Here is a 27,085-nt window from a genome sequence, read left to right on the forward strand (position 1 = left end):
GCTGTTTTATGTAAGATCACCAAGAGGGCCATTGATAATTTCTTCCTCTTGGGCGCACCTCATTAAACTAAAGCCTTGACTGTTCTTAGTGAAGGGTCCTTACTTGGAACAAGAGCCAGAGGGTCCTAGCCACTGTTTATCTCACAGTGACACCCAAAACCAGATCATCTGTAGTTGTACAGGGTCTTGGTGAGACCACACCTGTAGTATTGCGTACAGTTTTGGTCTCCTAATATGAGGAAAGACATTCTTGCCATAGAGGGAGCACAGAGAAGGTTCACCATACTGATTCCTGGGATGTCAGGACTTTCATATGAAGAAAGACTGGATAGACTTGGTTTGTACTCGCTAGAATTTAGAAGATTGAGGGGGGATCTTATAGAAACGTACAAAATTCTTAAGGGGTTGGACAGGCTAGATGCAGGAAGATTGTTCCCGATGTTGGGGAAGTCCAGAACAAGGGGTCACAGTTTAAAGATAAGGGGGAAATCTTTTAGGAACGAGATGAGAAAAACATTTTTTTCATACACAGAATCTGTGAAATTCTCTGCCACAGAAGGTAGTTGAGGCCACAGTTCATTGGCTATATTTAAGAGGGAATTTGATGTGGCTAAAGGGATCAGGGGGTATGGAGAGAAGGCAGGTACAGGATACTGAGTTGGATGATCAGCCATGATCATATTGAATGGCGGTGCCGGCTTGAAGGGCCGAATGGCCTACTCCTGCACCTATTTTTTATGTTTCTATGTTTCTAATATCACATTACTATTTGTGGGAGTTTGCTATTCATAAGTTCATAAGTTATAGAAGCAGAATTAAGCCAGCCGGCCCATCAGGTCTACTCTGCCATTCAATCATGGCTGGTCTATCTTTCCCTCCCAACCCCATTCTCCTGCCTTCTCCCCATAACCGCTGGCACCTGTACTAATCAAGAAAAGCGATTCCCAGGCTGCATCTCCTGCAGAACAATGGTAGCTACACCTGAAAATACCATTAGTTGTAAAGCACTTTGGAACTTCATGGAAGGAGGTAAAATATGCTTTATTGATAAATTAAATAAAAACAGTGGGAAATGCTGGAAACAGTCAGCAGGCCAGACAGCATCTGCGGGAGGGGTGGGGGGATTGGGTAGATAAATAAATCGTTAATGTTTCAGATTGAAGACCTTTATTGTGAAGTAAATAAAGTTGAAAATTGAACATGTTTAGTTGCAGATTCAGATTCAATCTTTATTGTCATTGTGCAGTATACAGTATAGAGACAACGAAACGCAGTTAGCATCTCACCCAGAAGAGTGAACATAGAATAATGAAGGGGAGCAGAGAAGGGGAGGAGTGGAAAGTTATCAAGCTATCATGTTGAGTTTATTGTTATATGCACAAGTACAGTGAAGTGTAGGTGCACTGACATGTCTTGCTTCATGGCTTATGGACTAAAAGAACATTCAAATATATAGATTATACAAAAATTATATATAAATTCCACAGGATGGTGAAAAAAAAGACTGGGCAAAAAAAATGTAGTGCAAAGCAAAATTGGATAAACACGTCTGCGGTGGTTAAAGACATGTTCTGCAGGTTCTAATATTTATGTAAGATTAGGATTGTGCTGGTCGGTTCAAGAAACTGGTAGTTGTAGGAAAGTGGCTGTTCCAGAACTGGGTTATGTGCCTCTTGCCCGACGGTAACAGTGAGAACACGGTATGGCCTCTATAGTGGAGATCCTTGATGAGAGATGCTGCCGTCTTGAGGTCGCACCTCATGTAGATGATTGCAATGGTGTGACCATGATGGACTGGGCCATGTCCAGCACTCTTTACAGCCTCTTGCTCAGAGAATGTGTGTGTGTGTGTGATGGGAAGGAGATTGAATGACTGAATGGTTATATCAGGACAAGGGGTCACAGCTTAAGGATAAGGGGGAAATCCTTTAAAACCGAGATGAGAAGAACTTTTTTCACACAGAGAGTGGTGAATCTCTGGAACTCTCTGCCACAGAGGGTAGTTGAGGCCAGTTCATTGGCTACATTTAAGAGGGAGTTAGATGTGGCCCTTGTGGCTAAGGGAATCAGGGGTTATGGAGAGAAGACAGGTACGGGATACTGAGTTGGATGATCAGCCATGATCATATTGAATGGCGGTGCAGGCTCGAAGGGCCGAATGGCCTACTCCTGCACCTAATTTCTATGTTTCTATCACTTAAGAAAGGTGGCGAAGGTCTGTCGATCACTGATCTTTCTGGAGGACAAATACAATAGATGAACGAGACCAGGGGAACAGAAGGATAAAATAACATTGCAACTATAAAGGTACAAAATAATGCAGCTGCTTGAATCCTGAAACAAAGGAAAATGTTTAATTTACCCAGCAGGTCAGGCAGCGTCAGTACGTGGGTGGGGGAAGAAGGGTCTCGACCCAAAACGTCACCCATTCCTTCTCTCCAGAGATGCAGCCTGTCCCGCTAAGTTACTACAGCATTTTGTGTCAATCTTCGATTTAAACCAGCATCTGCAGTTCTTTGCTACACAAACCAAGTTGATACCCCAGGTTGATCATCTTTCATCAAAAATGAGCAGTTTTGACATAATGTGGTAAGGTTGGTTACCTGAAATTGTTGAGTCTTGAGCGTTCTGGCGAGCCCAGTCAGGGGGGGAGGAGAAGCAGTTCTTGAGCCCTTAAACCGTGTCAATGGAATGTGCACAGGGGGAGGGGAAGAACGGTCAGGGGGGAACAAATTGAATTGGGGTGACTACAATCTTCTAGTGTCCCTCGCAGTTCGAATGGAGGTGTTTTTTTTAAAGTGGTCATGTGGAGGTCAAATTGTGAGCTTTGAATGCAGTGCATGAGGTTGGAAGATGTGCATGTGAATCTCAAGAGAGTCAAGGGACAAGAGTGTTTTATTGTCATATGTCCCAGATAGACCATTGAAATTCTTACTTGCAGCAGCACAACAGAATATATAAGCATAGTACACTGTAAACAATATAATAAACGAGAGAAAAAAAAGTTTAGTGTGTATGTATATCCACGTACTCACAAATACACACACACACACACACACACGTATGTACAAAAAACAAACAATAAGAGGGCAATAAGACTTTGCCTTCCATCACAGTGAGGAGGAGATTCGCTGTGATGGATGTTTGTGTAAATTGTGTTGTGTCTTGGTTCTTTTTCTTGTGTGTATGACTGCAGAAACCAAATTTTGTTTGCACCTCAATGAGGTTAAAATGACAACAAATAAATTGCATCATTGTGTAATAACAATAGTCGATGCAGTTCAGAGCTTACTTGTGGTTGTAGTGTTTAATAGCCGTATGGCTGTAGGGAAGAAGTTGTTCCTGTTCTGATTCAGTTGGAAAGATGGGTTGGATCTCTGGATGGTGGGAAGGAAAGAGGCGAAAGCATGATTATGGCATCTGTGGATACATGGGACAGTGCACTGAGTGTCAGTGGTGGCAGAAGAGTGGGTCAGGAAGTCACAGAGGAAATAAATGTAAAGGGGGAGGGGAGAGAAGATTCTAGGCAGAGATAGAAGTTGTAGAGAATGGTCCATGGGATGGGATGGGGAGCAAAGTGGAGACCAGGAGAACCCAAGCTCTGCTCTGAGTGAGGTAAGAACAAGCCAACATGTGAAACCAGTGTGTCCCTGCCTCCTAGACTTTATAGACAGTGAAACACCCTTGACTCTCGACTCCTAACTTAATAACCTCTATCCCACTGCATCCCTTTAGAAACATAGAAACATAGAAAATAGGTGCAGGAGTAGGCCATTCGACCCTTTGAGCCTGCACTGCCATTCAATATGATCATGGCTGATCATCCAACTCAGTATCCTATACCTTCCATGCTCTCCATTCCCCCTATTCCCTTTAGCCACAAGGGCCACATCTAACTCCCTCTTAAATATAGCTAATGAACTGGCCTCAACTACCTTCCGTGGCAGAGAATTCCAGAGATTCACCACTCTCTGTGTGAAAAATGTTTTTCTCATCTCAGTCCTAAAAGATTTCCCCCTTATCCTTAAACTGTGACCCCTTGTTCTGGACTTCCCCAACATTGGGAATAATCTTCCTGCATCTAGCCTGCCCAACCCCTTAAGAATTTTGTAAGTTTCCACAAGATCCCCCCTCAGTCTTCTAAATTCTAGCGAGTACAAGCCGAGTCTATCCAGTCTTTCTTCACATGAAAGTCCTGAGATGCCAGGAATCAGTCTGGTGAACCTTCTCTGTACTCCCTCTATGGCAACCTTTATCCACCTCTAAAAGGGGTGAGAGTAAGAGTGCAGGAAAGGTTTAGCCCTCTGTCAATCATGATGGAGGAGGAAGTTTAAAGAAAGGCACCTCAGAAGCACTGGTGTGGAATGTCTTGTTGTCAGAACAGATGTGGAAGAACCAGAGACACAAAGAGAATAGACTGGAGTCCTTACAGGGAGTAGGTTGGGAGAGGTTGTTGTGAACGTTATTGTGGGTGTATGTGGTTTTCTAATGAATATTGGCCACCAACCCAACCCCTGAGATGGAACTGGAGGTGTAAAGAGAATGAAAGGAGGAGTCATGATCCATTTGAACATGAGGGCAGGGAGGAAATTGAGACAAAGGTGGTGAAGCGTTAAACAAGTGCAGGAAGAAGCACTAACGCAGACATCCATGTTACAGAAAAGTGTTGGGGGAGTGAGTCCGGGTAGGACTTACGTAAAGACCAGTCCACATTTCTCACAAAGGGATAGGTATAACATGGGCCAACATAAGTTATCCCTCGTTACACAAAAAAGCTGGGTTTCGGCCCGAAACTTTGCCTATTTCCTTCGCTCCATAGATGCTGCTGCACCCGCTGAGTTTCTCCAGCTTTTTTGTGTAACCTTCGATTCTCCAGCATCTGCAGTTCCTTCTTAAACATAAGTTATACCTCTGTGTCAGAGACGGTGGATGGAGTTGACATTGTTGTCCATGAGGTGAGTTCAGCCGGGTGAAGAAAGATGATGGAAGGGTTCTATTCTAGCAAGAAATGAAGGGTGCTCAGATGATCCTGGTGCAGGTTGCAGGTATAAAGAGATTTGATGTCCATTGTGAAGATACAACAATTGGGATAAGGAAACCATAGGTTTTAAAGCTCATAAGTTATAGGATCAGAATTAGGCAGTTCAGTCCATCAAGTCTACTCTGCCATTCAATCATGGCAGATCTATCTTTCCCTCGAACCCCATTCCCCTGCTTTCGCCCCATATAACCCCTAACACCCGTACTAATCAAGAATCTATCAATCTCAGCATTAAAAATATCCATTGATTTGTCCATCATAGCCTTCTGTGGCAATGAATTCCACAGATTCACCACCACCCTCTGACTAAATAAATTCCTCCTCATCTCCTCTCTAAAGGTACGTCCTTTTGTGGTTCTAGTCTCTCCCACTAATGGAAACATCCTCTCCACATCCACTCTATCCAAGCCTTTCGCTATTCGGTAAGTTTCAATGAGGTCCTCCCTTGTCCTTCTAAACTCCAGCGGGTACCGGTCCGCTGCCGCGAAACGCTCATCATATGTTAACCCAATCATTCCTAGGATGAAGGGCATCAAAGATGTCAAAAAATAAGTTGCAAGAGGCTGGACAAGGGGAGGAAATAATGGACTCAAAGGAAGAAGAATTAAGAGCTGTGGACAAGGACAGTCATGCCTGAGGATTGTGTGGAAGATGGGCAAGTATTGTGCATGGTTGGGGGACTAGGCCTTGAGGCTGTAGAGGTTTCCAGGGATATTAGGTAGTGAATGCCTGGGAAACAATGGCCTGGGTTCAATGGTGAGCTAATGGTCTAATAGGATGTCAGAGGGAGTGTGTGAGAGTTGAAGCCTAGCCTTTGTGGGTTGGAGGTCAGTTCCCCAAACAAGTCAGCACTGCTCTTGTCTGTAGGCTTGAAAGCAATGTTGGGATTGAGTGGAAAGTTGTAAGTCCGAGGAAGGTAGACACAAAATGCTGGAGTAACTCAACGGGTCAGGCAGCAACTCCGGAGAAAAGGAATAGGTGACGTTTCGGGTCGGAACCCTTCTTCAGACTGAAAGATAGAGAAGGCCAGAACAAGACAGGGCCAGCAACAGACAGGTGGAGTCCACAATGGCCTAATGTTGGCTGAGGAAGATGTGCCAATGACAGCGATACAAGGAAGCGAAGGGTTGGATGGGGTTTATGGTAGTCTGCTTGTTCTTCAAACAGAACTGGAACTTTTCAAAAGGCGTCTCCAGTTCAAAGTTTGATTTCAAAGTGTTTTTGATTCGAATCTTACCACTCACTGACATCTGTATTTGAGCTCTCCCTCGAATCTGAGCAAACAGCATTAATAGAATCCAGTTCATTGCGGTGTGAACCATTGCTGTTAAGGTCAATTCTGCGATGTCAAAAAGCAAACGGAAAACTATTGCAGACGCTGGAAATTTGAAATAAGAAAATTGGAAACATATGTTTCCAGCATTTCCCAATTAAAATTGAATCTGAATCTGAATCTGAACCATTGCTGTTAAGGTCAATTCTGCGATGTCAAAAAGCAAACGGAAAAATATTGCAGACGCTGGAAATTTGAAATAAGAAAATTGGAAACATAGAAACATAAAAAAATAGGTGCAGGAGTAGGCCATTCGGCCCTTCTAGCCGGCACCGCCATTCAATATGATCATGGCTGATCATCCAACTCCGTATCCTGCACCTGCCTTCTCTCCATACCCCATGATCCCTTTAGCCACAAGGGCCACATCTAACTCCCTCTTAAATATAGCCAATGAACGGGCCTCAACTACCTTCTGTGGCAGAGAATTCCACAGATTCACTAATCTCTGTGTGAAAAATGTTTTTCTCATCTCGGTCCTAAAAGACTTTCCCCTCATCTCGGTCCACCCTAAATGACCTCCTCTCCCCCTACCAACCCTTCCCCTTCATCCTCTCCAACTGTCCAACCCCAGTTTTTGGGGACAGAGCCTTCTCCAGGGCAGCTCCCAGGCTCTGGAACTTCCCCAACTGATCCGCAATCAGTGTCCCTAATCTCCAGTCCCGCCTCAAGACCCATCTCTTCACCTCTGTCTATCCTTAGCCCCACGTCCTCCTCCCTTTTCATCTGTGCATTAATTGCCTCATACTGTGTTTTGTATTGAATTCTGTTTTTACTTTGTGTACTAGTCATGTCTCTACTATTTATTTCATTCTCCTTGCATGTTTTTCCTCTACCTGCTAAATTTTTGTAAGGTGTCCTTGAGACTCTTGAAAGGTGCCCATAAATAAAATGTATTATTAGTACAAGCCAAGTCTATCCAGTCCTTCTTCATATGAAAGTCCTGCCATCCCAGGAATCAGTCTGGTGAACCTTCTCTGTACTCCCTCTTTGGCAACAATGTCAAAAACACCAGAAATGCATTGGAGGTCAGGCAGCTTCTGTGGAGAATGAAAATGAATAATAAGAATTTTGAAGGACTGCGGCTTCAGATGCTTGCTCAATTTCTTTCTCCATAGATGCTGCCAGGCCTGCTGAGCGTTTCTAACCATTTCGGTTTGTAATGCATTGTTGAAAGCCTGTTTGCATCAGGCTGTAGATCATTATCTCTGGCTTTGTTGCCTGAGATCAGCCTGCTTCCACACAAGATCATACTTCAATGCCTGCGAACTCAATCATTGAATGACTAAGATTTATCTTGTCGCTCGGTGTCAAATCCTTGGCATTATTCGTCGATCGTGTTATCAGCTGAAGGTTTCAGATTGCTACATTTTTGATGATTTAGTTTCCAATGGGCAGAAAGTAAATTGAAGTAGTAAATCGGCCGTGGTCTAACTTCTGCCACTGCAGCAGTATTATCTCATACATCACACACAGGTGGCTGATTGGGAATCCAGATGTGACTAATTACAACTCTGACTGGTGAACAAAAACAGAATGACAAGCTCCATCTCAGTGGACGGATCCTACAGCACGTACACCTCCACCAGCCTCCTTGTGTAAAGACTCAGTAATGATTGCAGGAACGTCTCGAACTGATTGTTGTGAGATTGTTGCCTGGTCCAGCAGGATCTTATTCTATTTATTGAATAAATGTACTCAGGTGAATTACATTCCATGCATTATATATGTGTTTTTATCAGATGTAGACACTGCTAAAAACAGTGGGTTTGGTATCGGTTAGAGCACAAAGTGCTAGAGTAACTCAGCGGATCAGGCAACATCTCTGGAGCACATGGATCAGACTGATAGGTATTGATATTGAAATTGGTCTATAATTGTCATGTGGACCAAGATACATAGAAACATAGAAAATAGGTGCATCAGTCGAGCCTGCACCGCCATTCAATATGATCATGGCTGATCATCCAACTCAGTATCCTGTACCTGCCTTCTCTCCATACCCCCTGATACCTTTAGCCACAAGGGCCACATCTAACTCCCTCTTAAATATAGCCACTGAACTGGCCTCAACCACCTTCTGTGGCAGAGGAGTCCAGAGATTCACCACTCTCTGTGTAAAAAATGTTTTTCTCATCTCGGTCCTAAAAGATTTCCCCCTTATCCTTAAACTGTGACCCCTTGTTCTGGACTTCCCCAACATCGGGAACAATCTTCCTGCATCTAGCCTGTCCAACCCCTTAAGAATTTTGTAAGTTTCTATAAGATCCCCCCTCAATCTTCTAAATTCTAGCGAGTACAAGCCAAGTCTTTCTTCATATGAAAGTCCTGACATCCCAGGAATCAGTCTGGTGAACCTTCTCTGTACTCCCTCTATGGCAAGAATGTATTTCCACAGATTAGGAGACCAAAACTGTACGCAATACTCCAGGTGTGGTCTCACCACACCAAGACCCTGTACAACTGCAGCAGAACCTCCCTTCAATTTTAATGGCCTATACTCAAATCCTTTTGCTATGAATGCTAACATACCATAACATACATAACATACAATGCAAAGGTCCTGGAAATGTTGAGTTCTATTAGAAACATTTACGTGGAGGATAGTGGGTTTGAACTGTGCCAGATGCTCACATTGTTTATCACCAAGAAAAATATGCATCAAGTGCAGTGTAGTACCACCAACAAAAGCTTCCCCAAGTCATTCACCATCGTGATTAGAAATATATTGGCGTTCCTTCATCGTTGCTAGAACAGCGGTGTGGGGGGAGGGAGAAGGAGAATGGGGGAGGGTCTAAATCCTGGAACCCCCCTCCTCGACAGTACAGTGGGAGCAGCTTCACCACAGGGGCTGCAGCGGTTCAGAAGGCAGCTCGCCACCGCCCTCTCATGGCCAGTTAAGGATGGGCAATTAATACCGGCCTTGCGAGAGATACCCACTTTCTGAAAAATGAATGAAGCAATTCCTGTAAACCAGTGCTTCTCCTGTAAAAGCAAACATCCCAGTGCTCCAGTGAAGCTTTCTTTCTTGCTCAAAACTATAAATCTATTTGGTCATAGCTCCATCCAGCACCCAAACAGACCCACCAGCCCACCATGTACATGCCAGCTGCTGTATTTACCACACTTGGTCCATAGCATTGCATGCCTTGCCAATTCACATGAATATCCAGATGCTTCTTCAATGTTGACAGAGTATCTGCCTCCACAACCCCTCGGGCATCAGATTCCAGATTTCAACTATGCTCTGTGTGGAAAAAAAATCCCCCTCAGGTCCCCACTAACTCTCTCCAGATACCAACACACTTCTGTTCAGAAGGCAAAAAGATTCTTACTGTCTACCCGATCTATCCCCCCCATAATTTTGTACACCTCATTCTGCTCTCCTTTCCAGAAACAAACCCGGCCTAGCCAACCCCCCTGAATAACTGAAACAATGTCCTGGTGTGACCCAAGCTGAATTTTATGAAGTCACAACATTATATCCTGCCCTTGGACTCTATTCCCTGGCTTATGAAAGCAAGCATCCTGTCCACCTTGTGCTGCCACTTTCAGAGATTTATGGATGTGCACCCTGATGTTCCTCTGTTTGTCAACAATCCTACAAGGCCCTACAATTTACTGTTTGATGTAACATCTTCAGCTGTTCAAATGGATAACTCCTGCATTTCACTGTTCACAATCCAACCAAATGATGCCATCTCCTTGATGAGGTTTCTGTTAACTATCTATCTATCTATCTATACATAACTAAAACTCTGATCTTATTATCTTCCTGTTTGTGCGGCCTTTCTATTTGCGCAAAAACGGTTCAAGATAGAGCTACAATATTTCGCCAGTTCACTTACTGTTCTCCTGTGCTGCAAGTCCACCAAGTTTCGTTCCGATTGGTTGAATGTCGTAAAAGTTAGCGAGGTTTAAAAAATCTTAAATGCCACACGTGCGCAGATCAAACACTTCTCCTGCTGTTCAGCGCCGCGCGGATTAGTCTCTTCCCCTGTCACTCACCGGGACGGTCCGCCCCTTCCTGCGCCATCGCGTCTTTACTGGAGCTGGAGATGGCTGGCGGAGGTTTCCAACCAGACACAATTTTGGGAGGGACCCGAAGCAGCCCAGCCCCATGCAGCCCAGCCCCAAGCAGCCCAGCGTCGGAGACCCGACCCAGCCCAGCCCAGTGTTGGAGACTCAACCCAGCCCAGCATGGGAAACCCAGTCCAGCCCAACCCAGAGACAGAGACCCAGCCCAGCCCGGAGTCGGAGATGTCGCCGACGTCCCCAAATGGAGAACCACCAGTGACCATCGCCCGCTGTGAGTCCCCATCACACCACCAATTTCAGCCACTACCCCTCTGGTCCCCCTCGCTGGCTCCTCCCCCCCCCCCCCTCTCCCATTTTGGTGGCAAAAACAGGAGGTTATCCATTTTGGTGGCAAAAACAGGAAAGCAGACTATTATCTAAATGGTGGCCGATTGGGAAAGGGGGAGATGCAGCGAGACCTGGGTGTCATGGTACACCAGTCATTGAAGGTAGGCATGCAGGTGCAGCAGGCAGTAAAGAAAGCGAATGGTATGTTAGCTTTCATTGCAAAAGGATTTGAGTATAGGAGCAGAGAGGTTCTACTGCAGTTGTACAGGGTCTTGGTGAGACCACACCTGGAGTATTGCGTACAGTTTTTGGTCTCCAAATCTGAGGAAGGACATTATTGCCATAGAGGGAGTGCAGAGACGGTTCACCAGACTGATTCCTGGGATGTCAGGACTGTCTTATGAAGAAAGACTGGATAGACTTGGTTTATACTCTCTAGAATTTAGAAGATTGAGAGGGGATCTTATAGAAACTTACAAAATTCTTAAGGGGTTGGACAGGCTAGATGCAGGAAGATTGTTCCCGATGTTGGGGAAGTCCAGGACAAGGGGTCACAGCTTAAGGATAAAGGGGAAATCCTTTAAAACCGAGATGAGAAGAACTTTTTTCACGCAGAGAGCGGTGAATCTCTGGAACTCTCTGCCACAGAGGGTAGTTGAGGCCACTTCATTGGCTATATTTAAGAGGGAGTTAGATGTGGCCCTTGTGGCTAAGGGGATCAGGGGGTATGGAGAGAAGGCAGGTACGGGATACTGAGTTGGATGATCAGCCATGATCATAATCAGGCTCGAAGGGCCGATGATCATATTGAATGGCGGTGCAGGCTCGAAGGGCCGAATGGCCTACTCCTGCACCTAATTTCTATGTTTCTATGTCCCCCCCCCCATGACCCCCCCCTCCCCCATGGCTCTTCCCCCGTCCCCTCCAAGCTCACTCCCCCCAACCCCACACACCCTCTCCCCCCCTGCACCTAATTTCTATGTTTCTATGCCCCCCCCCCCCCCCATGATACCCCCCTCTCCCCCATGGCTCTTCCCCCGTCTTTTCTCCAAGCTCACTCCCCCCAACCCACACACCCCTCTCCCCCCACAACTCCCCCGCCCCCCACAACCCCGCACCCCCACGACCTTTAGTATTTGGGATAAAACTCTATATCTACCCTTTCGATGCCGTTCATATTGTTATAAACTTATATCAGGTCTTCCCTCAGTCACTGATGCTCCAAGTTTGTCCAAGCTTTACTTGTGGCTAATAGTTACTTTTTATTACAGACTCAAGGTCCAGATAAAAGACAAGACATTACATAGAATAAATTGCATACAACAGCACAATAAATTACATACAAAAGCACAATACGTGGTTCAAGACAACTATAACAATGTCTCTACAGCTGAGATTGGTGCCGTGCAGTGCTAAACCTTATGGTTGATAAGGCCAAATGATTTCATTTTCAGAGTCATTAATCTGGCAAATAAATGTATACATAAGATGTCTTAAGACAAGTATACACATCCATTAGGGCAACAACTCTTCTGCACACTCCCCAGCCCTCCATCATCCCTATGTGTAACAACCCAAACTACACACAATACTCCAAATGTGGTTAAACCCAAGATTTATCCTCTCTCTATGAACGTTCTCCAATAATTTATCTATCTCCGTTATCCCTGGATTATCCCTGCGGTCCTTCTTTAACTAAGGAACAGCATTGGCTATTCTCCTGTCTCTTGGGACCTTTATCTGTGACAAAAGATAATACAAAGCTCTCTGTCAAGGCCCAATAATCTTCTCCCTTGCATCCCTCTGTATTCTGGAATAGATTCTACAAGGCCCTGGGGGACGTGCAGACCAAAATGTTTTTCAATGAACACAATCACATGTCCTTCCTAATATCAACATACGTTAGAATATCAATACCTTCTGTCTAATCTCTCCATCATCGTTGTCCTCCTCCTTACACTAAACCTTATTCACTTATCATTTATCTATGTACTGTAAATGGATCGATTGTAATCGTGTTTAAGAAGGAACTGCAGATGCTGGAACAATCGAAGGTAGCCAAAAAAGCTGGAGAAACTCAGCGGGTGAGGCAGCATCTGTTGAGCGAAAGGTATGGGTGACGTTTCGGGTCGAGACCCTTCTTCAGACTGATGAGGGGATGGGGGGCAGGAAGAAGAAAGGAAGAGGCGGAGACAGTGGGCTGTGGGAGAGCTGGGAAGGGGAGGGTAAAGAGGGAGAAAGCAAGGACTACCTGAAATTGGAGAAGTCAATGGTCATACTGCTGGGGTGTAAACTACCCAAGCAAAATATGAGTTGGATGATCAGCCATGATCATATTGAATGGCGGTGCAGGCTCGAAAGGCCGAATGGCCTACTCCTGCACCTATTTTCTATGTTTCTATGTTTCTATGAGGTGCTGCTCCTCCAATTTACGGTGGGACACACTCTAGCCATGGAGGAGGCCCATGACAGAAAGGTCATATTCGGAATGGGAGGGGGAGTTGAAGTGCTGAGCCACCGAGAAGTCAGATTGGTTATTGCGAATCGAGCGGAGGTGTTGGGCGAAATGATCGCCAAGCCTACGCTTGGTCTCACCGATGTAGAGCAGCTGACACCTAGAGCAGCGGATGCAATAGATGAGGTTGGAGATGGTGCAGGTGACCCTCTACTGCACCTGGAAAGACTGTTTAGTTCCTTGGATGGAGTCAAGGGGGGGAGGTAAAGCGACAAGTGTAGCATTTCCTGCGGTTGCAAGGGAAAGTACCGGGGGGGGGGGGGGGGGGGGGGGGGGGTGTTTTTTGGTGGGAAGGAAAGAATTGACTAGGGAGTTACGGAGGGAGCGGTCTCTGAGGAAAGCCAACAGGAGAGGATATGGAAGATGTGGCCAGTGGTGGAATCCCGTTGGAGTTGGCAAAAATGTCGGAGGATTATCTGTTGTATGTGACGGTTGGTAGGGTGGAAGGTGAGGACAAGGGGGGCCTTGTTTACAAGTGGGGGGATGGGGAGTGAGAACAGAGTTACGTGGTATAGAAGAGACCCTGGTGAGAGCCTCATCTATAGTCAAAGCATTCCCTGAAGAATGAGGACATCTCCGATTCCCTGGTTTGGAACACCTCACCCTGGGTGCAGATGCAGCGTAGACAGAGGAATTGGGACTAAGGGATAGAGTCCTTACAGGAGGCATGGTGGGAAGAAGTGTAGCCCAGATAGCCATGGGAGTCAATGGGTTTATAGTAGATGTTGTAGTCTGTTGCCTGCGATGGAGATAGTGAGGTCTAGAAACGCTAGGGAGATGTCGGAAATGGTCCAGATGAATTTGAGTGCCGGTTGGAAGTTTGTGGTGAAATGGATGAAGTCAGTGAGTTCTGCATGGGTGCAGGAGGTAGCAACAGTGCAGTCGTCAATGTAGCGGAGGTAGAGTTCGGGATAGGGCCACGGTACGCCTCGAACAAGGATTGATCGATGTACCCTACAAAGAGGCAGGCATAGCTGGGGCCCATGCATAGCTGTGTGCCCATAGCTACGCCTTGGATTTGGAGGAAATGGGAGGAGTCAAAGGAAAAGTTGTTGAGGGTAAGGGCCAACTCCGCTAGGCGCAGGAGGGTATCGGTAGACGGGGATTGGTTGGTTCTGCGGTCGAGGAAGAAATGGAGGGCTTTAAGACCCTCCTGGTGGGGGATGGAGGTGTAGAGTGACTGGACATCCATGGTGAAGATGAGGAAATGTGGTCCTAGAAAACGGGAGACATGGAGGAGACAAAGAGTGTGTGAGATATCTTGGACATAAGTAGGGAGGGATTTATCCAGGGGGGATAGGATGGAGTCAAGGTATGTGGAAATAAGTTGGGTGGGACATGAACAAGCAGAAACAATGGGTCTGCCAGGACAGTCAGGTTTGTGGATTTTGGGGAGAAGGTAAAACCGGGCCGTGCGGGGCTGGGGAACTAATCATGGATTATCTTTCTGCTGACTGGTTAACACACAGCAAAAGCTTTTCACTGTACCTCGGCCCACTTCCTGTGGGTTTAATTAATAAATTCCTTCCTTTGTCCTTGTGTGGACCTACCCTTTCGCTAACAACCCTCTTGCTCCTAAAATACAGATAAAATACCTTGGAATTCTAATTAATCCCACCTGCTGATCATGTTTAGTCATTCCACTGACTGGATAGCACGCAACAAAAAAGCTTTTCACTGTACCTTGATACACGTTACAATAAACTAAACTAACCTAAGCTTGTTTTAGTTCATATCCATTGCTCTGAGTATTTTATTTTCTGGATTATTATTCTATTAAAATAATGATGAGATAAAGCTAACTTTATGTCAGTCTTAAAGTTATGAAAACACAGTTATAGAATTGTACAGTACAGAAGAAACGGGCCTTTTGTCCCACCTCATCCATGTCAACCAAGATATCTATTTAAACTGGGCAGAGTCTTGGTGAGACCACACCTGGAGTATTGCGTACAGTTTTGGTCTCCTAATCTGAGGAAGGACATTCTTGCCATAGAGGGAGTACAGAGAAGGTTCACCAGACTGATTCCTGGGATGTCAGGACTTTCATATGAAGAAAGACTGGATAGACTCGGCTTGTACTCGCTAGAATGTAGAAGATTGAGGGGGGATCTTATAGAAACTTACAAAATTCTTAAGGGGTTGGACAGGCTAGATGCAGGAAGATTGTTCCCGATGTTGGGGAAGTCCAGAACAAGGGGTCACAGCTTAAGGATAGGGGGAAATCCTTTAAAACCGAGATGAGAAGAACTTTTTTCACACAGAGAGTGGTGAATCTGTGGAACTCTCTGCCACCGAGGGTAGTTGAGGCCAGTTCATTGGCTATATTTAAGAGGGAGTTAGATGTGGCCCTTGTGGCTAAAGGGATCAGGTGGTATGGAGAGAAGGCAGGTACAGGATACTGAGTTGGATGATCAGCCGTGATCATATTGAATGGCGGTGCAGGCTCGAAGGGCCGAATGGCCTACTCCTGCACTTATTTTCTATGTTTCTAGTCCCATTTGCTTGCATTAGGCCCGTATCCCTCTTCTTATTTCCTGTCCAGTTACCTATCCAAATACCTTTTTAACATTATAATTGTATCCACCACCAACACTTTACGTCTCATTCCAGATACCCACCACCATCTGTGTGAAAAACGTAGATCTCTGCAATTACTTCACAGTTGCCTGGTTTAAATTTTATCTGGCATCATTCCACCAAACCTTCAGCTAGTCAAGGTCTGTCTGTATCCTGAGACAACTTTCTTCGCTATCGATGACTCCACCAATGTTTGTGTGGTCAGGAAACGTTACCAGTCTCGGTGATTGGACTATGTGTTAGAATAAGATAAATGAACAAGTTATAGATTCATAACCCAACCTCATCATGGAAACATGCTGACACCCCAAGTGCTACATTGAGAGATGTTTTCTGATGAGATTAATCTGGGGTATTGTCTGCAGAAAACCAGTGAGTGTTTTGCCTATTTCCTTGCCACCACTCACCACTTATCCCTCAACCAACATTAATCAATGCACATTTTCTAACAGTTTGACTCCTTGTTGCTAGTGAAAGCTTGTTGAGAACACGTCAGCTGTCTTATTTTTTTTATATCATAACAGCGACCACACAGTAACAAGTATTTTGTTGGGTGTCAAGTGCTTTGAGAAGTCTTAATGCAGTGAGAGGTGCTGTCAGAATTACAATAGTTCTTTCCTGAAGATTTCAATTTGCTTTAGAATGCACAAGATTCAAGATTCAAGATTCAATTTAATTGTCATTTGGACCCCTTGAGGTCCAAACGAAATGCCGTTTCTGCAGCCATACATTACAAACAAATAGACCCAAGACACAACATAATTTACATAAACATCCATCACATCGCTGTGATGGAAGGCCAAACAAACTTATCTCTCCACTGCACACTCCCCCCCGATGTCAGAGTCAAAGTCAAAGTCAAAGCCCCCGGCTGGCGATGGCGATTGTCCCGCGGCCATTAAAGCCACGCCGGGTGATGCAAGGTCGCACATCGGGTTCTTGATGTTAGAGCCCCCGGCGTGCGCTCGCAGAGTCCCGCGGCCATTCCAAGCCGCGCGGGGCGGTGATGTCAGGCCCCGCTCCAGGAGCTCTTCGACCCCGCAACTCGGGCGGGAGAAGTCGCCGTTGCGAGAGCCCTGAAAAGCGGTCTCCCTCCAGGGACCCGCGGGCTCCCGGTGCAGCCGTCCGCCAGACCCGCAGTTGCAGCCTCCGAATCTCCGGAGATCGGGTCGCAGCAGCAGCAGCGCTCCACCACCGCTCCACCCGCTCTGGACTCGGCCAGCTCCGCAACGGTGAGGTGAGTCGTCGGCACCAGAGCCCCCGGTCTTCTCCTGTTGGAGGCCGCTCCTCGTTGCAGCCCCAACGACAACGGAGACCCGACAAAGAAAAGGTCGGGTCTCCCATGCAGGGAGGGATTTAAAAGTTACCCCCTCCCTCCCACCCCACCCCCACACCCCCACACACACATACCACACAAACAATAACCCCAACTAAAAAATAACAAAAACTACATAGAAAACATAGACAAAAAATAACAAAAAGACACAGACGGGCTGCAGAGGCCGCTGCTGACGAGAGTCGCGCCGCCTACAAGCTAGTGTGAACAACACCAAGACAGCTTTCTTCTGTGTATTGGCTGTGGCAAACTTGAGAATGAATTTGCAAAGAACAAACATATGTCTTTTTGTAACACAATGGAGCATGGATTTTAGAATGTGGCATTCTCTAACTGCCCTTGAGAAGCCTGTGGCAAAGTGCTTCCTTGAACCAAGTAATGAGGGTGTCACACAGTGCTGTTAACAAGGGAGTTACTTTCTGGTACATTTGTTTCATGTATAAGGGCTGGTGTTCTGTTGGCTAGTTCAGCTTGTCAATAATCTTGAAACCATATTCTCCAATGATAAGGAATAGGTGACGAAGAAGGTTCTCGACCCACAAAGTCACCTATTCCTATTCTCCAGAGATGCTGCCTGACCCGCTGATTTACTCCAGCATTGTGTGTCTATCTTCGGTGTGAACCAGCATCTGCAGTTCCTTCCTACACATTCTCCAATGATCTTTGTATTCATGAGAGGGTTAGATATAGCTCTTCGGGCCAACGGATATGGGGAGAAAGCAGGAACGGGGTACTGATTCTGGATGATCAGCCATGATCAGGCATATTGAATGGCAGTGCTGGCTCGAAGGGCCGAATGGCCTAATCCTGCACCTATTTTCTATATCTAGAAAATGATAATGCAGTTGCCATTCAGATCAGAGCTGCACCTCCTCCTTTGTTCCCGAACTGTTCCCATTTTTCAAAAGCACCTTTTAGCAAAGATTTTCTTCATCTTTCTTCCAAACACACTGGTGCTCCCAGGGAGCTGAGATCACTAACCCTTTCAGCCAGCATCTCTGAATCTACCATTATCGCAGTTTCCTCCATCACAAGCCCTGGGATTGCTTAGTGCCTTGGTAGGGCATACCCATTAGGGGTGCAGCACAGAGGTGTATATGCAAGAGGACATTTCCCTGGGAGCCCTCATTGCCCATTCCATGAAATCTCATGGCACCAGGTCAAAGGAAGCCTTTGCCTGATTACCAGTGCCAGCCAGCTGATACACCAGCAGCGCCCGTGTGGAAACCAACTGAGAAAAAGTATTGAGTTCCGCAAAGGCAGAGAATTTTTTTAGGTGGAGTCACAAATGTCCATCACCAAGAGTAGATTGGGAACATCACCACTGCCGGAGCTGGTTGGATTCTGGAGGTGGGTTTGCGGCAGAGGGTGAGCAACTAATCTACTTGCCACTGTGCAGTTCCACTACATTGCTCAATTATAGGGACGAACATGTTGAGGACTTTTTCCATTGTACCAACTGGGACAAATTCAGAACGGATGAATTGGTCCGACATTGGTTCAAAGAGGAGTGCAGAGGGGCAGTTTTTTAGATGCAGTGCCAGTTGTACTCAAGGTGAGGTGCTAACCTGTTCAAGCTACAGCACAAGACTGGACAATGAAACCAGTAATCTATGGGTAACTATTGCCAAGGTTACAACTAACTAGATCAGATCTGTAATCACTCCATATCCGATAATGAATGTTGGGATTGTTCAACTGCTGGCCATAGAGGAGGCATTTCTATCATCAATAACTGAGCCACCACTTGGGTAGCTTACAACACAATGCAATAAACATTGAATTCTCAATCTCCTTCTTCCCTTCCCCGCCCCCCCCCCCCCCCCTCCCCCTCCCCTTTTTGCTCTGCCCCACACATAGAAACATAGAAAATAGGTGCAGGAGTATGCCATTCGGCCCTTCGAGCCTGCACCGCCATTCAATATGATCACACCCTGGTACACACACATTTCTCCTACTATCCTACCCTTCTTCCCTGTCATCATCCACCTGTATACCTAATCTCTGACTTTCCATTTCACTTATTTTTCATTCCTCTCCTTATCAGGCACCTTTTTGTCTCAATTTCACCTGCAGCCTTTGTCCATTCGTCTGCCAATCAACTGCCTGCCCTCCCACCTGCATTTGCCTATTACTTGTCGGACTTTGTCTCACCCCCATCTCTTGTTACAGTCTCTCCCCCCTACAACAATGTCTGAGGAAAAGTCCCAACCCGAAACTTGAACGATCCATGTTCTCCAGAGATGCTGCAAGACCTATTGTGTTACTCCGGCACTTTGTGTTCTACTTAATGACAGGGAGCCTGGCCTGTGAATGCAAAAGACAAGGCTGAGACATCTAATAGTGATAAGTGATGGTCCACCTCAGCCTCAGGAGATACAGAAGGTCATTCGAATACCTGTGTAATTCACTCCACGTGAGATCAAGAGAATAGTTCAAGTGGGTTTCATCAGGACCACTTGGCTTCTGAATCCTTGTTCCAGATTTGGGCTAAAAAACAAAAAGCTAAATTACAAAGGATAGATGATAGGGACTGTCTTTGCCATTGAGTTAGCTTTTGTCGACGTGCTAGATCTAGGAAAACAAAAGGTGATAAACTCTCCACGGGCGAGAGTCATAAATCTACAAATGGTTGGTTATAGATGCTAATGATCAATTATCTCACTCACAGGACATCACTGCAGGATTTTCTCAGCACCATATTCTAGGTCTAACAAGGTGCACACCCTCACCAATGACTTTCCTTCAACAGAAGGTCAGAGATTGGTGTTTTTGTTCATTATTATAGTTTTGTTCCATTCACAGCTTCTCTGTGATGAAGCATTTTGTGTCCACATACAGAAATCACAAGCAACAAGTAGGCTTGAGCTGATAAGTGCTAACTACAATCCCCACGTTGAATACAGACACAAAATGCTGGAGTAACACAACGGTTCAGGCAGCATCTCTGGAGAAAGGAATAGATAATGTTTCGGGCCGAGGCCCTTCTTCACACTGAGTCCTACACACAACCCCCACATGTTAGGCAATGACCACCCCCCTCTGCTAGAGGCCATCACCATGACTCCGCATCAGCCACCATTGACGGAGTTGACATGATCCGCCTTATTACCATAACCATATAACAATTACAGACGGAAAGAGGATCAAGATCTAGTCCGTGCCGCACATAATCTCCCCTGTCCCATATAGTGGCGGACCATAACCCTCCAGTATCCAATTTACTTTTAAATGATGACTGGGCCGAATAAAGAAGTTCCCCCTCTACCCCTAAACTTTCTTTTCTCAAGTCATGTCCCTTGTTTGAATCTTCCCTACTCTAGTGGGAAAAGCTTTTCCACGTCAACTCTGTCTAATCATTTAAAAACCTCTTCAAGTCCCCCCTTAACCTTCTGCGCTCAAAGAATAAAGCCCTAACCAACTTTCTCTTAAAGGAAACAGCAAAAAATCCTCTGTACTCTCTCTATTTTGTTGACATCCTCAAAATTGTACACCATACTCCAGAATTGGCCTCACCAATGGCTTGTACAATTTTAACATTACATCCCAACTTCTATACTCATTAACATTACATCCCAACTTCTATACTCATTCTCTTCTATACTCTCCTAGAACTTATGAACTTAGTAAATATTTCCAGGATCAGACCAACATTAAAGGACAGAAAAATCTCACCTCACCTCACCATTTTGACCCTCTGTGCTGGGACCGTTCCTTTTGCAACGCGGACTGTGGGAGCTTGCTTTGGACACATTGGCTGATAGAGGAGGTGTGAGGTGATGGAGGTGATTTCTTTGCATGGTAACATGGAACAGAATGCTGAATAACCCCCGTCCCCATCCCCACCTTTTCCTATATCAGGGGCAACACAATTAGTGGGCTCTTGACTAAACCGAAGGGTCTCGACCCGAAACGTCACCTCTTCCTTTCTCCAGAGATGGTGGGTGCCTGGCCCGCTGACTCACTCCAGCATTTAGTGTCTATCTTTCCATCGCACCGTTGTAGTCTGTCATATCCCCAGCTCCAGGCCGGTAATTCTGCTTCGGCTCAGGCGCTGCGCGGATTGCCGGGTGGAGGTTACAACTACATGTTTATATTTGGTCGGACCCACACACCAAGTGGACGCACTTAGTGCTTGTACGGTTTCTGCAGTGCTGGGCTTGTGGAGTCAGAGTGAGCTATCAGCCAGCGCTGCAGCGCCGCCGGGTAGCAGCAGGTGGCCTCCGCGAGTTTCCGCGCAAACTTTAGAGGCGGAACATCGCCATCGGGTGCATTTCTCGCGAACAGCCGGCGAGGGGTGGGAGGGTGGGGGCTGTAAGTTGCAGGCGGGGACCTGGGGTCCAGGTCCTGAGGATCTATACTAGCTCTAGGGGCTAATAGACAGCTCTAGGGGATAGAGCTCTATGGGGCTAGTGGAGTCAAGGGATGTGGGGAGAAGGCAGGCACGGGTTATTGATAGGGGACGGTCAGCCATGGTCACAATGAATGGCGGTGCTGGCTCGAAGGGCCGAATGGCCTCCTCCTGCACCTATTTTCTATCTTTCTATGTCTCGGGGAAGCCGTGGTCGAAATCCCGGAGGTCCAGCCCGTGTCCCTTTCTCCCTACATTCGGGAGATTATCCCACTGCCCCCACCCCTCCTCCGGGTCCACAACATGTCCTGGATTGAGTGCTCAGTGGTTATCTGTGTCCGGTTAACGAGTCTGTGGTAATAACTCCGTGTATACCAGTCAATCAGTGGTTAATGACTTAATGGTTACAGGTCTGTGGCTATCAATCTATGTTTTCCAGTTTATGATTGCTAAATGCACTTAACTCGTTAGTGTTAGCCCTTGCCTTAACTAGGGGGCAGCACGGTGGCGCAGCGGTAGAGTTGCTGCCTTACAGCGCAAGAGACATGGGTTCGATCCTGACTACGGCTGCCCTCTGGACGGAGTGTGTACGTTCTCCTCGTGACCTCGTGGGCTTTCTCCCGGTACTCCAGTTTTCCCACACTCCAAAGACGTACAGGTTTACAGGTTTGTCGATGGTGCTAGTGTATGGTGCCAGACGGAAGGGGCTGTTTCTCTAAAGTGAAGTCTATTTCATGAAAATCCTATCTATCAGTTCATAGATTTCATAGAAACATCGAAAATAGGTGCAGGAGTAGGCCCTTCGAGCCTGCACCGCCATTCAATATGATCATGGCTGATCATCCAACTCAGTATTCTGTACCTGCCTTCTCTCCATTACCCCCTGATCCCTTTAGCCACAAGGGCCACATCTAACTCCCTCCTAAATATAGCCAATGAACTGGCCTCAACTACCTTCTGTGGCAGAGAATTCCAGAGATTCACCACTCTTGTGTGAAAAATGTTTTTCTCATCTCGGTTCTAAAAGATTTCCCCCTTATCCTTAAACTATGACCCCTTGTTCTGGACTTCCCCAACATCGGGAACAATCTTCCTGCATCCAGCCTGTCCAACCCTTTAAGAATTGTGTAAGTTTCTATAAGAAGTTTCTATAAGTTTCAGTCAGTAGTTATCTGTCTGATGTTCGTTCAATCAGTCAGTGGTTGCCCATCTATCGTTATTGGACAGTGTTTACCAGTCCACGCACATCAGCCTGTGGTTATCAGTCGATGGTTAATCGTCAGTGGTTATTAGTTTGTGGTCATCGTTCCATGGGCTTCAGCCTGAGCCTGTGGTGAAATCAGCCTGTGGTTATTGTGTTCAAGAAGGAACTGCAGATGCTGGAAGATCGAAGGTACACAAAATTGCTGGAGAAACTCAGCGGGTGCAGCAGCATCTATGGAGCGAAGGAAATAGGCGACGTTTCGGGCCGAAACCCTTCTTCAGACTCCTGTGGTTATTGTTCCTAGATTATGAGTGTGTTTACAGTTCAGCGATTATGAATCAGTGGTTATCAACATGTGGTCTATTACTCTGAGATTACTGACGATAGTTATTTGACTGCGATGTGCTTCTGTGATGACCAGTTCGTGGTTTGTCTCCAGTGAGTTGTGTTATTGTGATGGGTATCTGTCCTCGTGTCTCAGTGAGTAATCGTCGCTCTGCGTTTATCAGTCAGTGGTTATCAGAAGGCGGTTAACATCCTGTGGTATCAGTCTGCGATATCACCAAGGTTATTTATCAGTAGAATGGCTATCTGTCCCAATGTAGGAACGGGGGGGACTGCAGATGCTGGTTAATATACTAAAGGACACAAAGTGTTGTGAGTGACTCGAGTGGGTCAGGCAGTGTCTTTGGTGGAAAGACTGGAGGAAAGACCAGGTGCTAAGAACTCTCTTTTACCTGTATTAAGGAGCCATTTAAACACACCTGAGCAATTACAAACACTTATAAAGCCATGTGTCCCAAACATCATGGTGCCCTGAAATGGGGGGGCTATGTATTAACACAGCTGTAATTCCCACATGGTGAAACCAAAATGCATGAAAATACCTTTTAATAAAACTGACAATGTGCACTTTAACCACGTGTGATTTTTTTTCCTATTACAAATCTCAAATTGTGGAGTAGAGAGGCAAATAAATAAACGATGGGTCTTTGTTCCAAACATTAGAGGGCACTATACAAGGAAAAGAGTATGGACCAAGGCAGCTACGTTGTGCAACACCAGGGGGTATATCATGCAACTGTGACACAAAGTCCCCAAGGCTAACAAAGTATTTCTTTCCGCTTATATATGGTTGGAACCAACTTGACGGTCATTGTTATCAGTTCATTAGTGTGAAAACAGACCCTTCGGCCCAACTTGCCGACACTGACCAACACTAGTCCCACATGCCTGCGTTTGGTCCTTATCCCTCTAAGCAGGTCCTATCCAGGTCGCCGTCTAATTGCTTCTTAAACGTCGCGATAGTCCCTGCCTCAACTATTTCCTCCGGCAGTTCGTTCCAAACAACCTCAGCCCTTTGTATGAAAAATTTACTCCACAGTTTCCTCTAAAATCTTCCCTCCTCATCTTAAGGGACAGAAGTTTAGGGGTAACATGAGGGGGAACTTCGTTACTCAGAGAGTGGTAGCTGTGTGGAATGAGCTTCCAGTGGAAGTGGTGGGGGCAGGTTCGAATTTATCATTTAAAAACAAATTGGATAGTTATATGGACGGGAAAGGAATGGAGGGTTTTTATGCCCCTGTCCCACTTAGGAAACCTGAACGGAAACCTCTGGAGACTTTGCGCCCCACCCAAGGTTTCCGTGCGGTTCCCGGAGGCTGCAGGTGGTTGCCGGAGGTTGCAGGTAGTGGAAGCAGGTGGGGAGACTGACAAAAACCTCCGGGAACCTCCTGGAACCGCACGGAAACCTTGGGCGGGGCGCAAAGTCTCCAGAGGTTTCCGTTCAGGTTTCCGAAGTGGGACAGGGGCATTATGGCCTGAGTGCAGGTAGATGGGACTAAGTGAGAGTAAGTGTTCGGCACGGACTAAAAGGGCCGAGATGGCCTGTTTCCGTGCTGTGATTGTTATATGGTTATATGTTATGTGGTTACGCCTATGCTCCCTGGTTCCCGATTCCTCTGCTCTGGGCAAGAGACTCTGTGCCTCTACCCGATCTATTTCTTTATACCAGTTATTGGGTTATCGGTTTCTGTTTCCCTATTCCTTCTGTTTTCCCATTCCTTCTCTCCAGAGATGCTGCCTGTCCCGCTGAGTTACTCCAGCATTGTGTGTCTACCTTGGATTTACAGTTCTTTCTTATACATTGGGCTATCAGTAACACACAGTTTACCATGTGATTATTAATCTGTATTTATCAGTCTGTGGTCAGTTGAAATGTAGAACAGTACAGCACAGGAACAGGCCCTTCGGCCCACAACGTCTGTGCCGAACATCATGTCAAGACCAACTCTTATCTGCCTGCACATAATCCATATCCATGTGCCTATCCAAAAGATTTTTTTTAATGCCTCAATTGTTATCAATCCGTGGTTACGAGTCTGTGTTTATTAGTCTGAGTCTCTGATTATCGTTCAGTGATTAGCAGATTTATCGGCCGTTCGTTTCCGGGCTGTGTGTGAATCAATGGTTTTCAGTCACTGGGTATCAGCGAGCAGTGACTCGGTGTGTTTCTGAATCGGAAACTCCCCCCACCCCCAGAGCCAAGCCAGACGCTTAAACTTTGTCTGTGTGCGCGCAGCCGTCAGGGCGAGCGGTCGGCGAGGCGGAGCGGGGACCATGTTCACACTCCGGTAGCGGGGGGGAGATGTTCGGGCTCCGGTCGCGGGAGCAACCCCGTGTACATCCCGGGTGAAGGCAAGCCGGTTCCCCTTGGCTGAGTCTTGGTGATCGACGGCAGCTCAGTGGGGGGAGTGGAGGGGAGGCGAGGAGAGGAGAGGGGAGAGAAAGGCGACCAGGTGCGTTGTTGGAGAGAGTTAAGGAAGTTGAGCGGGCTCGACGTGTGTCAGGAAACCCGCATCGCACAGAGAGGGGAACGGTGTGCGGATTCCTGCCCGCTCGCCACCCCGGGGCTCTGGGATGGAGAAGTTGAGGAGCGGACAGAATCTCGCAGGCTCCGTGTTGACAAGGCGCTACCTGCCTGCCCGCGATTCCGAGCAGACGGAGAGAGCGCGCCGACGGTCCGTCTCCATGCCGGAGCTGAGACGCTGACGGGCGGCCGGGCACCGAGTGACGGCTCTTTCCACCGCTACCATCGGCCATGGCAGCGGCGATTGCCAGCTCCCTGATCCGGCAGAAGCGCCTGGCTCGGGAGCATCACCTAGACAGACAGGTTGTCACAAAGCGCATCAAAAGCCCCCACAAAAAGAAAAACGTGAGCAATGGCAACCTGGTGGATATCTTTTCCAAAGTCAGGATCTTTGGGATGAAGAAGAGAAGGCTGCGGAGACCAGGTCTGTGGTGATTTAATTGTGGAGTGAGAGAGGGAAAAAAACACACACAACACACACACACACACACACACACACACACACACACACACACACACGCCTCTTCAGAGAGACCATCACGGTGTTAAATCTCAGAATTGATCTGCCGTTGTGTATACAGTGTGGATAAACGTAATTGTTTTTGGGGCGATATCCTGCCTCGTTTAATTAGTGGAGCGGTTCTGATGGGTGTATAATCTAGCGGCCCCGGGGGCGGCGGGTCCTGTGTTGGGTGCCGGGCACCGTGTGGGTGGGAGCGGACAAGGGGGCAGCAGCGCTCTCCCATTCCCCGATCCCCCCCCCCCCCCCCCCCCCCAAGTGACCGCGAATAGAGAGAGTAGCGAATCATCAGGTGGGGGGAGATTCCGTGTGCGGCACCCGACCGACAGCGGGCGAGGAAACCCGTACACGGGTGGGTCACCTCCAGACCCGGAGCTAACCGCTCACCCAACTCTCCAACTTGTCCGCAAATGCAGCCAATAACCCCCCCTCCCCTCCCATGTAAAACCCAATTTGCCGGAGTTGTGATCCCACGGGAAATCCGTGCACATCCCGACACATTAAACCTTGGCGGCAGACTGGGAATTGCAGCGTTACAACGCTGTCTGTCTGTCTAAATACCTCGCCGTGCCTGCACTAAAGGTATACATTTTGTTTCAGAAATCGCATGTATTCTGTCCACGATTGAGCTCTCGATAAATCAGCGGAGAGCGCTGACAAGTTGTGCATTCTGTTGCACGCAGTGGTGTGTTCTTGCAGAGTCTCCGTCTCGTCGGATACCTGTGCTGGCTGGATCGCACTGACATATCGCAGTGAAGGCTGCCGGTGACCGCACTCTCCTCACAAGTGGGGCATAGGGAGAGGCGCGTCAGGTCACAAGGCAGCGCCCGCTTGCATCCTCTCTGCCCCTCTATCCCCTCTCTCTCTCTCTGTGGCCGAAGGAACGGGACGTGACAGAGGGAGAGAGCGGGAGCTCAGAGCAAAGCGCCCCTGTCAGTCACATCCCCTCACGCCCGCAGTAATCACCACCC

General features: G+C 47.0%; 1 protein-coding gene across 2 annotated transcripts in view; it reads left to right on the forward strand.

Annotated features, from left to right (window-relative positions):
* Positions 1–27,085, forward strand: part of fgf14 (fibroblast growth factor 14) — a 454,006-nt gene that overhangs the window by 266,112 nt on the left and 160,809 nt on the right. Inside the window, exon 1 of one of the 2 annotated variants that reach the window (XM_055636648.1) lies at positions 25,300–26,018. The exons of the other annotated variant lie outside the window; for it this stretch is intronic. Within the exon in view, the coding sequence (XP_055492623.1) occupies positions 25,826–26,018 (193 nt within the window). The 5' untranslated portion in view covers positions 25,300–25,825. Of the gene's footprint in view, positions 1–25,299; positions 26,019–27,085 lie in introns of those variants that run through there. 2 annotated transcript variants of the gene reach the window in all.

Source organism: Leucoraja erinacea, chromosome 6 (genome assembly GCF_028641065.1).
Source record: "Leucoraja erinacea ecotype New England chromosome 6, Leri_hhj_1, whole genome shotgun sequence".
NCBI classification, from domain to species: domain Eukaryota; kingdom Metazoa; phylum Chordata; class Chondrichthyes; order Rajiformes; family Rajidae; genus Leucoraja; species Leucoraja erinaceus.